General features: G+C 36.3%; 1 protein-coding gene across 1 annotated transcript; it reads left to right on the forward strand.

Annotated features, from left to right (window-relative positions):
* The first annotated feature begins 9,942 nt into the window (after positions 1-9,942).
* Positions 9,943-12,506, forward strand: LOC140756688 (uncharacterized). The gene is made up of 3 exons (XM_073092245.1): positions 9,943-9,958; positions 10,429-10,575; positions 11,242-12,506. Exons 1-3 carry the CDS (start codon positions 9,943-9,945, stop codon positions 12,504-12,506), a joined length of 1,428 nt encoding a protein of 475 aa, XP_072948346.1.
* The last annotated feature ends 1,549 nt before the right edge of the window (positions 12,507-14,055 follow it).

Below are 14,055 nucleotides of genomic sequence, written 5' to 3' on the forward strand. Positions count from 1 at the left end.
ATGTAATTCTCAAACAATTCCCGATTTTTTCTTAGCTCCAAAACGATTCCTTCAGTTTATCAAATGAAATATCTAAGGGTAATAATATCGCTCTTCATGTTTTAGCAAACCTAACCATCCACCAGAGTCTTCCAGAAATCACTGAAGGCGAAACCTGTATATCTGGGCATTTGTACAAAATGGCATGTAATACCTGTAAATGTGGTGAAAACAATTCTCTTTTATGCACTAAAATGGCTTGCCTAGACGAGAATATGATCAAACAGCTGAAAATGGTAAAAGCTAGGAAATTACGCCAAGGTGACGATGAATATGGATTGAAATATCCAGATTTACCCAAAGGTAAATGTGTGCCGGGTAAACTGTATAAGAAAGGCTGTCAGATATGTTTTTGTAACGACAAAATGAAGTCCGACTGCTCAGAAAAATCCTGCCGGGAGAAAATGTCTTGTAAGTTCGTAACTATGTTGAATAGTTGAAGTCCCGTTTCATCTAATTGCTGCGCTACTGTAGAAGATCCTCTTATATGATGACGGTTAAGTCTACCATGTCAAATAAGAAAATGTGGTATGGTTGGTGGGTTGGTTCTCAAATACTGAGAATGAAAGATTGTGGATAATTCTCAGACATGTAGTTAAGTCTCTTTAGTCAATGCGAAAGCAAGTCGCATCTAATATAAATGTTACTTCGAGAAGTACCTCTGGTATTTCCAGCCGATTCTCTAGAGACCTTTGGCATAAATGTGCTGTGACTCAAGATTGAAGGATAAAGTAAGCTAGATCCTCACACGCGACGTATTCCAACTTAGTCCTCCTAGTTAGGATTTCAAATTTGGGATTGATTTCAAACATCAATTGATTGATCGATGATGAAAGAGCGACACTAAGAAAAAACGTTATGACTAAATGCTCGAGTGGTACAATTAAGGTTCTAATTCGTATTTTTAGCAAAACAAGTAGCAAATCCAGAGTTCTTTCGTACCGCCTTCCATAGCAATTTGCCAACATTAGACCATTTGGCATCGAAGTGCGCCCCAGGCAGATCCTACCAAATCGATTGCAACACTTGTAACTGTCTCCACAGCGGCAATCTGATGTGTACTCATAAACTGTGTGCTACCACTGAAGGGCTTAAAAAGGCAGCTGCTTTTAAGCATACAGGTAATTTTTGATGAATTTTCATGAATAAATCACACGTTTATTTTATTTTAAAATATGTTTTATATACACTCAGACCTATAGAATTCCAAACAACAAACACACAAGGTTGAAAAATATATCTATATAAGTATGGCATATATTTTTAATTTTGGAGTTATGGGAGAGGGAGGGTGGTGCATACTACTTTAAAATAATACCATCATACAAAATTGGTAGCGGATTGTTGCGAATAAGTTTTTATCATAGATTGCTTTAGAATGTAGGAGAGTAGAGAAATAAGGTCCAGGATTCCCTCAGTAGCAGGGAACCCACCCTTAGCATAGACAAAAAAGATTGCAGACACATTTTTCTTGATAATTATAAAAATAAATATTTTTTGTAGGAAAGTCTTGCAAAGAAGCATATAACGACACAGCTACCTGCGTTCAGTGCCTGTGTGTTGATAGAAAAACCAAATGTTCGCACATCCAGAATTGTAAGCAGCTGGAAATTCAAATGATGTCTGGAATTCCAGAGAAGAATATAAAATTAAGCCTGGAAGTCGGCAAAGATAAATGCACACCGAAGATGGTTTACAGGTTAGTTTTTTGAAGGTGGTAGAATCCTTTGTGGTTCGACTCTAGCCACCACCACCGCCCCACTTATTTCTGCCTCATAATAACAGTGTTAAGCGCTGCTGTGTTTTGGTTGGAAGGGTGTGGTAAGGGAGACACACATTTCCGGGGCGTTCCAGCTTAGTCCTCAGTGGTAGCGCGTCAGTGGGCGACCTCAGGTAGGAATATCTAATCCTATCTCCGATTGATTGGCAGGTACACATGGTTGGCAGTAGCCACTTACCATCAGGTGGACTGCATGCGCGTCTGCTATTCCTATATTAAAAAAAAAATTATTTCTCTATCTTCTTCTGAAATGTATTTAGCAAATGAGTTTGTTAGTTGGTAATGGTAGGTTGGTAAGCGGCAACTGTCGTTCTTGATTGCTATCAGAATCCCCAGAACGGAGCGCTAGTGCCTCGGTAAGAATCGTAGTCTAATGTGCTACAGCTGTTTAAAACTACTTCAGCTGTGTACTTGACGACCCGCGTGGCGGAGCGGTTACCATACCGGTATGACGCGAAGTCCCGGGTTAGATCCCCGGCCAGACAGATATCTAAATGATGAATTTAGATTTTCTGTTTCTGGGTCTGGGTGTTTGTGTATTTGTCTATGTGTGTGTCAATGGCACTGAGGATACAGGGAATCCTAGTGTGGGGCTGTTAGTGTAGAAAGTGTTTTAAGCTGTAAAATGTAATATACTTAGTTTTTACAGCACATTTTAGCAGGTAAATTACAACATTTGATTTTTAAGCAACGAAGTTAACTAAGTTGATTTAGCAGAATATGAATTATGATTTGTTGCCGTAGCGTGAAGAGATGACAATCTAACCTATGCCTTCTGTTCTTATATGAGTAGGGTTCCTCTATTTTTTTATTATTCCAATTTAAATAAATATTAATTTTCAATGTATAGAGTTCACTGCAACAAATGCTACTGCCAAGCAGACGGTACTCTAAGATGCACACAGAAGACTTGCCTCAACTTCTCAGAAGCTCTAAAATTGAAGCAACAACGATTATATTTAGAAAAATACGGGCTATGATATGACTAAAATAACATATTCCATATTCCGTGTAAGCTAAAATGTTCGGATGGTTAATGAAATGATTAATAAAGTAATGTTCGTAAATGTGTGTGGATTTTTTTGCCAATTCATAAGAAGGTTTATGAAAATGAATAAAGAAATGTTTACTGTTGTCTATGAACGTCTATCATCATCCTCAATAATAAAAATGATGAGGTCTCTTAATCCTCATTGAGTATCAGAGAGGTATCTACAATATTTCTAAGGACTCAATGAAAACTGCGTAAATTACCGATTTGATTTGTATTTTAATTATTCTCGTTAAAACGATCTTGATTTTACGGTTATGGGATTGAAATTAATCAACATTTGGAGAATGAACTTTTATTAGAGAAAACGGATATTGAGCGTGAAATTGAAAAAATCTTGATAAAGCATCTTGTACAAATAAATTATTCTTATTACACTTGAAAGTATGTTAAAAGTTGTGACATTAGTTATATTATTATCACGAATGCCAAACGACATAACGACACTTCGTAAGTTGAAAGTTCATCTTCATTTTCGCAGTTAAGATTTGAGTCCATTAAATTTAACATTTTTATTTTCCTAGGCACGTGCACACCCAACTCTCAATTTCTCTTGAATGGTCGCTTGTGCTTTTGCGACAGTAGAGGACGTTATATTGAAGCAAATTGTAAATCGATAAGCCGCCGACAGTCTTGCCAACCTGGACAAATCATTTGGCAAGGTTGCAATCAATGCATTTGTCAAGAAAACGGTTACTTACTTTGCAGCCACTCTCATTGCCCCGACGATTCGGATAAAACTCCACATCTACGCCAAGGTTTATCTAATTTTGGATTCCGTTGCACTCCATTTAAAACTTATTATATCGATTGTAGCATATGCGTCTGTCCAGCGTCTGGTACAGCAACAGAAGCTCACTGTGTAACTGATATTTCGTGCGATACCCAAAATTATGGTACAGGCGTTGCAGGTGCCACAAAACCACATTGTATACCCAATGTCATGTATTTGTCTCCTTGCATGCAATGTTTGTGTTCCGATCAAGGGTCGTATGATCCAAAAAGTTGTGCAGATATATGCGAGTCAGCAACAAAATCTCCTGCCAGATGCATCCCGGGAAAGTTGTTTAGAATAGGATGTAATTTATGCCAATGTCCTAATGACAGCATACCTGATAAGCGATTCTGTATTACTGGCACCTGTGAAAGACAATTTAAAGAACCCAGTGTTCCCATATTAAGGTCTAAGAATAAAGGATGCATTCCACATACCTTTACCTCTCCAAGGTGCATGTACTGTGATTGTACCTCTGCAGGATTTATTAATGAACATGTATGTTTAGAAATTGACTGTGCTAAAACAAATGAATTAAGCAAACATTACACTGCCAAGGATAAATGTAATCCTGGGGAAATGGTGCCAATTTGTATACAATGCTTCTGTTCTGGAGATGGAAAAACAGACGCGAGGTACTGTTCCAGAGTATGTTCGCATCAAAATAAACTTCAAATACTGGAAAGGATTTTTAACGACAGTGATTCCAAGACGAAAATGATAGAACGCAGTAAAATCGAGAAAATTAGAGATAACAGCGATTGTACACCGAATTCACTATACATCGACAATGGTCAGTATTGTTTGTGCCCAGAAAATGGAGATCCAAAGCTTAAATTTTGCGTATCTTTTACCGAAGAACCAAAACGTCAAGACAATCAAGAGTTTTTAAATAATAAAATAGAAATGGATTTCAAAGCGCCCTGCGAGCCAAATACATTTGTTCAGTTCGATTGTAACACATGTTACTGCAATAAAAATGGTATCATTGACCCAAAATGGTGTACCAACGACGATTGTGAAGTGAAACGACTTGTACAAGAGTCACATAGAAATCACTTTCCAGAAATTATGGTCGATAAATCTGGCACTTGCCGTCCTGGCTCCATATCGAAATTAGATTGCAATTATTGCATTTGTCCCGAAAGCGGTGTTATAAAAGAGAAAGCATGCACTAAGAATGATTGTACCGAAATCGATAACTCCATACACATCGATAAACTAACGTGTGAGCCTTTAGCATATTACGAAGTGGACTGCAACATCTGCTACTGTCCTCGAGATGGTATCAAAAACATAGTCAAATGTACTAAGAATCAATGCCCGAAGAATGTACTAAGATCTGATTCTTGTGACCCTGGACAGTTGTTTAGTGACGAATGCAATGTTTGCGTATGTCCCCCAGATGGAAACAAGATGGGGAAAGCATGTACTAACCACACATGCTATAAACCACCTTCTTGGGAGCTCTTGAAGTTGTCTCACAGTTTGACTGGGAGCCACGTAACAGTCAATCGCACGAAGAGTTTGGATCAATGCTTCCCTGGCGAAGAGTTTGTGGACGGCTGCAAACTTTGTATTTGTCCGGAACTGGGGTTGAAAATGTACGCGACGTGCGAATCCATATTATGTGAGGACGGAACTCGTTCTTTAAGTAACGTGTCTGTGAAGTTTTATGGAACTACGGATTCGGTAAGTTTCAATATGTATATTTTTTAAAGATACTGCAAGGCAAACGCATCACTTGATGGAAAGTCACTATAACCTTTGGATATATTATTATCTGGAACACCACAGTAAGGGGGACAGATATACAAAAAGACATTATTTCAAGTTTTGGAATGATGTAAAAAGAAGAAGTATATTGGAAGTCGCTTATTCCTTTTTTTTATTTTATAATAAAGGAAGAGATAATATATTAGATTGAATTATTCTATAATCTATATAGATACGGATTATATTGTTTACAGAATAATAAGACGCATCCTAAAGGCTCTTTGAGATCTAGAAGAGCATCTGCGAACTGTTTCACATACAATGTCTCTCACAGCGCAGAAAGAGAGGAATGTACTCCTGGTACATTGTACATTATAAGGTGAGCTCAGACAAAGTATCTGTGTGCATATATATTTCTTACTTAGTGGTGGGTAAAGATGTCATCCCGTACTTGAGGAGTGGATACTTTTTAATACGACTGATTAAAAAGTACCGACTGATGATTGCTAGTCCACCATTTTTTTTTTGCTTAACCTAACGATTAAGCAGGCGTGCTACCTGATGGAAAGTAGTCGCCTATGGACATTTGCAACACCAGAGGAGTCGCTAATGCATCGCCGGCTTTGTATGAGAGTTCTTATTGCACCTTTTTTGAAGAGCCCCATGTCATAGCGCTCCGGGAATACCTCAGGAGGAAGCTCATTCCACATCTTACACGTTCGCGGCAAGAACGTCCATGTTAACCGAACCATGGGGGACCGCTACGAATCCAGTTATGTTCACAAGTCCATCTGATGTTAAGTGATCGCTGCTCCCATGGACATTTGTAAGACCATATAAAACATGGCGTTGTTACTTCCCTTTATGACCTTACATGTAAGTCAGCCGATATTCATAATCTTCAACAGAAACACAGAACTGCTTCATACTAGAAATACATGTGCCAGTGGTATCTCCCCGACCAGACCATATTGGCTCTACCACCTTTCAAATTATGCGTATAATATTCCTCTTTGTCAAGAAGGGTAGTTGAGGGAGTATAAGATAGAGGAAAACACCTACCAGTTTTACAATAGTCGAAGGCGCGCAGTCGCGTATTGGTGATTTTATAAAAAAAATATTTTTTACAGATGCATGCAATGTATTTGTCCCTATTTTGGAAACATCAATAATTTCTGTCGACCGCTGCCAAAGAATATGTTCTGTGAGACAGCTTTTCCGTATTTTAACTACCTCCCAATGGGTAGAAGGGACATGAAAGGTAAGATATACTCGTATCTAGATCTCGATTCTATACCTATCAATTGAGGCAAATTAGATTATTTAAGATTGAGACAACCATTTAATTCTTTTTCCATTTCAAACACAAGCATTTTTTATTGGAGGCGAATTTATAATGTTTTTGATTTTTTTTAATTTTTATATCTTTCAGAGATAAGTTTCGAAGAAATCTAAATTATTTGTTTTTATTTTAGTGAATTCAACGCAAATAAACAATACCAAAACGCCAAAAGAAATAGAATCAAAAACAGCAAATGCAAAAAACATTGAAATAAAAGTTAAACATGATCATACGATATACAATTGTGAAAAACCCGGCTCTATCGTAGACAGATGTTTCATTTGCGATTGTCAAGAAGATCTTGTTGTTATTGAAGAACACTGCTTTAGAAGTGATGCTGTAAACTGCACGGATGCTAAACCATCTTTCTTGATTGGCAATAAAGTTGAATTATGATATCAAAATGTTTTATTATTATTTCTTTATAGTATAGGGGGCAGACGAGCATGCAGTCCACATGATGGTAAGAAGCTACTGTCGCCCATGGATATCTGCAATCACGATGTAAGATTTGATTCCTACGTAAGGTTGGACACAGATGCGCCGTCACTCTCTAGGTCTATGCTAAAACGCATAGGAAAAGTATGTCTCCTTTACCACATCCTTGAAATCAGAACACAGAGCGCCTAACACTGCTGTTATTAGGCGGATATAAGTATGGCGATAGTGTCGCCGGAGTCAAACCATCTTCAAAGTTGACTAGCCTTATTATTGATCAACTTTTATTTCTGTTACAAGTTTTTTTTTAACTTAGCTTGTTGGTTCGTACATTTGTGTGAAAGGCTATAAACATAACTGATTAATCTAAAATTTTGCATGCAAATTTGATTTGGATGACAATGCATGCAATGATTAATTATGTAATTACAAATAATAATATGATGCATAAAGGGCTTAATATTTCTACACCGAATTTAAACATAAAAAATTATAAGTTAGTACCAATGGACAAAAGAAGACAGAATAATCAATAAAAATTAAATTTGGACTAATTTTAGTTTGAAAATTAAACCTAACTGGACCATTCAGATTAATTCCGTTCTGTTTCACTTGTAGTGGTCGTAAATTGGAAATATGATCCAATTATGGGTTTTCCTCTGATTAATTATTCAGTATGGCTTTGCAAAACACAGAACAACAAGTTTCAACATGTTCTTAAATTACATTATAATTATTGTATCTTTATTGACAGGTACTTATATTCATTTCATATGTTACATAATACAATATGCATTGTTTTTGTGTCAATTTTTGTTGTACTTCGTCTCCTTTAATAGATTTAATTATTTTACATGTATAATTAAAATTTACATATTATTTAAAGCTTTAGTAATATCTTAAACCTTTATCGCCATGTGTATATTCTATTTAAAAATAATATTTTTTTCATTTTTGTCTTGATTACTCCAGAAATAACATCGTTTTTTATTTTTTATTGTTTCTAAAGCCCAAACGCTTATACACCTGTAGTTCATAGGTACATAATATTAATGTGATCATTGATAATACTTTTGAATATAAATTGTAGTTTTTTCCAGGTCAGTTACACTCCTATGTTGTTGTATCGAATACAGCAGCTTGCGAGCCTAATAGGGTGTATAAAAAAGATGACGTGACCTGTATTTGCACTAAGGAAGGTCGATGGCCCCATCAAAACTGCTCTGCTTCGTTCGAAACTAAAAAGATAAACTCTCGTATATGCGAGCCTGATAGTTACGTGACAGTTGACTGCAATGTCTGTAGGTGCAGCAAAACAGGAAATATCGACGAAGAGTTTTGTACTAAACACAAATGTGACGGGTATAAACACATTAGAGCTATAAGAAGATCCAGCAATGATAAAAGTAAATGTGAACCCAACCATTGGTACGCCTTTTCAGACTGTCGTTTATGTTATTGTTTTAACAAAAACAGTCTACTGTGCAACCGTGGTGTCAGCCCGAAGAAAGTATTATTAGGTAGTTACAACTTAACTGATTGTGGATCGAATTTACTGAGTGATATTAGGAACCTCTTATCCACTAAGGATCCACTGGGTTCAAATCGATCTAACAAAAAGCAAAAACAGGCGAATACTGCAGACTATGCCACACCACAAGTTAGAACGACACCTACATTAAAAGTAAATGATGACATTTTCTCTCTTATGTTTAATCGTGAAAGCAATAAAGAAGATAAAGAATCCGAAGACAGTGACGATAATGACGTGGAAAGTGAAGAGGATGTTCCCGAACCAGAGTCTCCAGTGCATCCAAACGATAAACCAATAGCAAGGCTGGCCGCTAACACTGTGATACCATTCGACGAAAACGACGAAGATGATCCTACTAACTACTCAAACGAAAGCGAAAGGAATAATTCAGGCGATTTTGATGATAACAAAAGAGAAGTTGAAACGAATAAATCTGAAGATTTATATAAATCCCGTGAAGAAATAATAGACGAGAATATTAAGCAAGAACCGAAAGTACAACGTACGGATAACACGGTTATAAATTTAAATATTCCGGGAATTTTAGAGAAAATGTTTCATTTTAGAAGGTCCATGGTGTCCATCGATAATGCTAATTGTGTCCCAGGGTCTACAGTAACTGTGGATTGTAATACTTGCTTCTGTTTGAAAAACGGTAAAATGCTCTGTACTCAAAAGAAATGCGATTAAAAGTTTGGTATTTATATCAGTTTTTATTTGAATAATAACGAAACTTTAACATTTACCACAGATTAAAATAAATATGTGACATTTCGTATATAAATTAGGTTCAAACGATTTACCAAAATAAAGTCCATTGCAAAAAATAAAATGCTAACTTCTCAATTAAAATGATATTTTCTATGTTTTGTCAAGGTGCAAATAACTTTTGTAGGAGCTAAGAACTACCGTAAACTTGTAAGTTTAAAAAATCGGCGAAAATTAATTGAATCAATTGATTCAAAAGTTTTAGTTGCAAATAAGAATTTTGGATGGTTATAACTATTTATGGAAAAAATGCAAAATATGAAATTCAGCGTATAATTTCCGTGACTAAGTACAAATTGAATTATGAATCACTGATTGGTTTTGACTTTTAGCATTACGTAGTGAATACAAAATGCTAGTACCAGTTAATCCAGTCTTATAATATCCAGTTATGTAAACATATTTTTTTCAGAATAATTTCACTAGATCTTTCTAAAAAATGTTTATTAATAGTATACAAAGTACTTTAATTTTGTTTCAATTTGTATTTGTAAATACAATGAACCATGAACAACGTAAGTATCAACAAGATTAAATATGTAAATAAAATTTTAAGTTAGTAAGCACCTAATTTTAGATCCCTTTCTGCCTTGTGTGTTCGGTTGAGAACTTCAGGTAGTATTTCTATCTGTTTGGAAATGATGACATTTCTAGTGGTTTTGCGTTTTGGTGGAAGGGCGTGGGTGCCGGTGCACGGGCATTGATTTGCAAACCGAGGAGTGATATTCTTCCTGATATAAGGTTTTTTTTATATAATATAGCAGCAGCAGACGAGCATGCAGTCCACCTGATGGTAAGTGGCTACTGCCGCCCATGGACATCTGTAATCAACCCTAGATAGGATTAGATATTCCTACCTGAGGTCGGGCACAGATGCGCCGCTACCCCTGAGGACTAAGCTGGAACGCCTCGGAAAAGTCTGTCTTACTACACTATTCTAGGTATTCTATTGATGTAATTTAAAGTTAAGTTTTTTTTGTCATAGCGGTCGCCAAGCAGCTCTGGAGTGAACGTTGCTCGAAGAATACGTATGTGCTGAACGATTGCAACTGGTGCTGGTGCGGCTCGGACCACCAATACCAGTGCAAGGCTCGGGTCTGCGAGGAAGTTGATATGTTCGGCCACTTTAAAGGTTCTTTTAGCTTCTTTACTAGTGCTCCAGGTTGTGTCTGTAGCGACTTCGACTACTCGTCAAGAGATGGCACTGCTGAATCACGCTATCGAAGTTTTCTAAACATCTTGCATATATACAAGTTTCGAACTGAGATTGTGGAGCACAGCCGCTCCTCGGGCATGATCACCTAGCCCGGCAGGAGATCTCCCTTTGCCAAATGTCTATGGTGACATTATCACTATAATTATTTCTACCTTATTATCGTATGTGCTTTCAGTTCTTTACACAAAGTCAAAGGGTTATTTATAGTTATGGGAAAATAAATAAAAAGATATGGTTGGGGTTGACAACATATTGCTAATCAATTGTTATTAAGACCCAGTATATTTGGTTACTTGGAGTTGATTACAAATATGATTGCGTACTGCAGTGACTCCAAAATGCACGAGATGCTTGTATACGACTTCGATAATATGAAAACTACAAACTTACTTTGCCTTCAAGATAGAATAATGGTATTAAGCTTAAGGGTCTTTTAAGAAGATAAAAATAGTTGTTATATTCTCTACTTTTTGTCGTAATCAGGCTGCGTATTCTCCAAATCATCTGGTACATCAATTGCACTCTCTCTCACTGTTATCCGTCGTTATGCATAACGCTCACTATTTTATATACATTCCACAGATACGATTCAAGAGATAGATGTTGGCATGGAAGGACATGGTGTCTGGAGGTCTAAACCCACTTCCTGTACACCAGGAGTCCAGTACCGCCGAGGATCAGTTCATTGCGTTTGCGACGAAGACGGGAACTGGCCCAATCCAGTGTGCAGAGACCTTTTCAGAATCCTCCACTCAATCGAAGTTACTGAGAACGTAGATGAAGCAACTTCACAGACTTGTTTGCCAACAAAACTGTATTTAGTTGGCTGCAACGTCTGTTTCTGTCCGTCATCAGGCAAGCTGGACGCTACTCTCTGTACTAATAGGACATGCACTGATAACGATCCAGTGTTAGAACCGAAACAAGATGAAAACTCAAGAAAATCCATAAATAAAATAGAAGAAGACATCGAAGTTTACGCTCCGTGTATCGTTCATGTAACATACACTATTGGTTGTCAAGAATGCAAATGTCTTCCCAACAACCGGCTGCTTTGTGACGATTGCCGGAATAAAATGAAAAAGCCAAAGAAAAAGGGCAAAACATTATGTAGCGGGAACGTTGGGAAAATGGTTGTAATGGACTGCAATTTATGCAAATGTGACAGTGAGGCCCACATGTATTGTACTACAAGAAGATGTTTGCCAAAGAATAACAAACTGTACATGTGGAAGAAAGCTCCACAGTTTGACGCGGAGCTTGTAGAAGCACCGATCGAGGATCAAGAATGCACTCCAGGGACGTCGTATAAGAAAAACTGCAACACTTGTTACTGCAAGGTTGAGAGAGGTGTAAAGATATTCAGATGCACAACCAAGCGATGTCACACGTCCATATTCGAAGACATGGCGAGGAATTGCACGGAAGGGACCACCTACGAGACTGACTGCCACATTTGCCACTGCGATGATATCGACGGCGTTAAGTATGAAACCTGCAAAGTGAATAATAAGTGTATCAGCACTTTAGTCTTGAAGGAGCATAAGTCACATAGTCTAGACTCCCTGCATGGCTACTGCGAACCCTTGCACGAGTATAAAAAAAGTTGCAACACATGCAGATGTTTAGCTAATGGTAAAATGGTGAAGTGCACAACCCATCTTTGCGTCGCAAGGACTTCAGATCCAGTAAGCGTAGATATAGTACCTCTTCAGCAAGAAGAGAACGAACCTTGTCCTGAAGGTTATTCTTATAAAATTGGTTGCAATGTCTGCTTTTGCCTGTCCAACGGCAACTCCTTATGTACCACTGTCGATTGCTCCAAAATAGCACGTAAACGAATATGAAATTAGTATGTCTAAATCAATAATAATAAATTCATGTTTTTTAAGAAATAAAATTGATCTTTATAATTTTAATCTATTTATTATTAAATTAATTTAATAAAATATACTGGAACCGGTATGGTTCGACCATGGAGGTACCACCGCAACATCTATTACTATACTGAAGTATTTCTTGCGTGTCAGTGTTTGGATGTTGATACCGGCTGACTTACGCATAATTTATTTATTTACTAAAAACTTACATCTAACATTACAGGTAAACCTAATGCGTTAGTGTATGGAAATTAATTAAAATAAGGATTGACTTCACATAGAACGAATTTTCTGTGTAGAGTTACAGCTGCCCATGTACATCTGTCTCTCTCTCGCTTTGTGTGTGTGTGCGTGTGCGTTTGTGTGTGTATGTGCGTGTGTGTGTATGCGTATCAGTGGCTAGTGCTGCCCATTAACATCTGTATGTGTGTGTATGTGTTTGTGTACTTACGGTCAGGTGGATAGAGCATTCGTTTGGGCCTTCAATCTTAAGTAAGACCATTCTTAAGTAATAACATCCATTAAAAGGGAACAAGAAATAAAACTCCAAAATAATTATGACGAATCACAATTTTTTCAACAACATTTTACAAACAATTTGTCGTCTTTTTTCACTTAATAATAAAGCATTAACAGCTAAAATTGTAACGTGTACCTTATCAAGATAAGTAGGTATATTTTAAATTAATAAAATAAAATAAAATCAAAAAGCTATCTACAATATTCGTTTGTGATCTATGTGCGTAATTGAGATTATTTATTATTTTGTTCAAATAAAACATTGTTTTACAAAATTATTTCTTACAAAAATAGAATTAAAAAATGTGTTTTTTCGTCCATCATAGGGCGTGATATTAATTGAAAATGATTGAAAGGTTGTAGGTATATTATAACCAGGTCCGGCCCTGGATTTGAACGAGAGAAGGCGCCAGGTGGCAAAAGGCCCTAAAACCCAATTGTCGGCGAAAAAAATCTTAAAATCATGACTATCTTAGAATAATCGAAAAAAGGTCCTCTTATTATTTTTGTCAACTTGTATATAATATGAAATGTAAAATAAATTTTACATAAAACTGTTGTAAAACAATCAAGCTCTTCCTTACGTCACTTATTATTAAATAATTTTTATCTATCCACTTTTTCCACCAAACATTGAAATTTGACAATTTAGTTAATATGAAGAACTTCAGATTTGGATCTTTGAATAGACATTGGATAGATTGATTATTAATAATGGACGTAAGTCAAGGGCTAGGGCCGGTACAGTATATAACCTAAAAATGAATGCAAGTGTATATCATTAAACTTTTAATTAGGCTTTCGTTGCTATTATTATAATTTTTATTAACAGCCATTTTTATTTATAATCACCTAAGTAATAATTAATATTAACATAATAATATTAGAATATTAATTATTATTTTAAAACATTGTTACTAATTCCATATAATTAATTCAAAAAGGATTGACTATGAACAATAGTAATTATTTAGTTTATCAGCTGATTTTTTTTATT

The sequence above is a fragment of the Epargyreus clarus genome, unplaced genomic scaffold (assembly GCF_041222505.1).
Source record: "Epargyreus clarus isolate Ecla_fem2 unplaced genomic scaffold, WU_Ecla_fem_2.2 ptg000035l, whole genome shotgun sequence".
Classification (NCBI taxonomy): domain Eukaryota; kingdom Metazoa; phylum Arthropoda; class Insecta; order Lepidoptera; family Hesperiidae; genus Epargyreus; species Epargyreus clarus.

Coding starts and splice junctions, on each gene's coding strand:
- LOC140756688 (XM_073092245.1), top strand. Junction 10,576..11,241: donor TATGTTCGGCCACTTTAAAG/GTTCTTTTAGCT, acceptor TACATTCCACAG/ATACGATTCAAGAGATAGAT.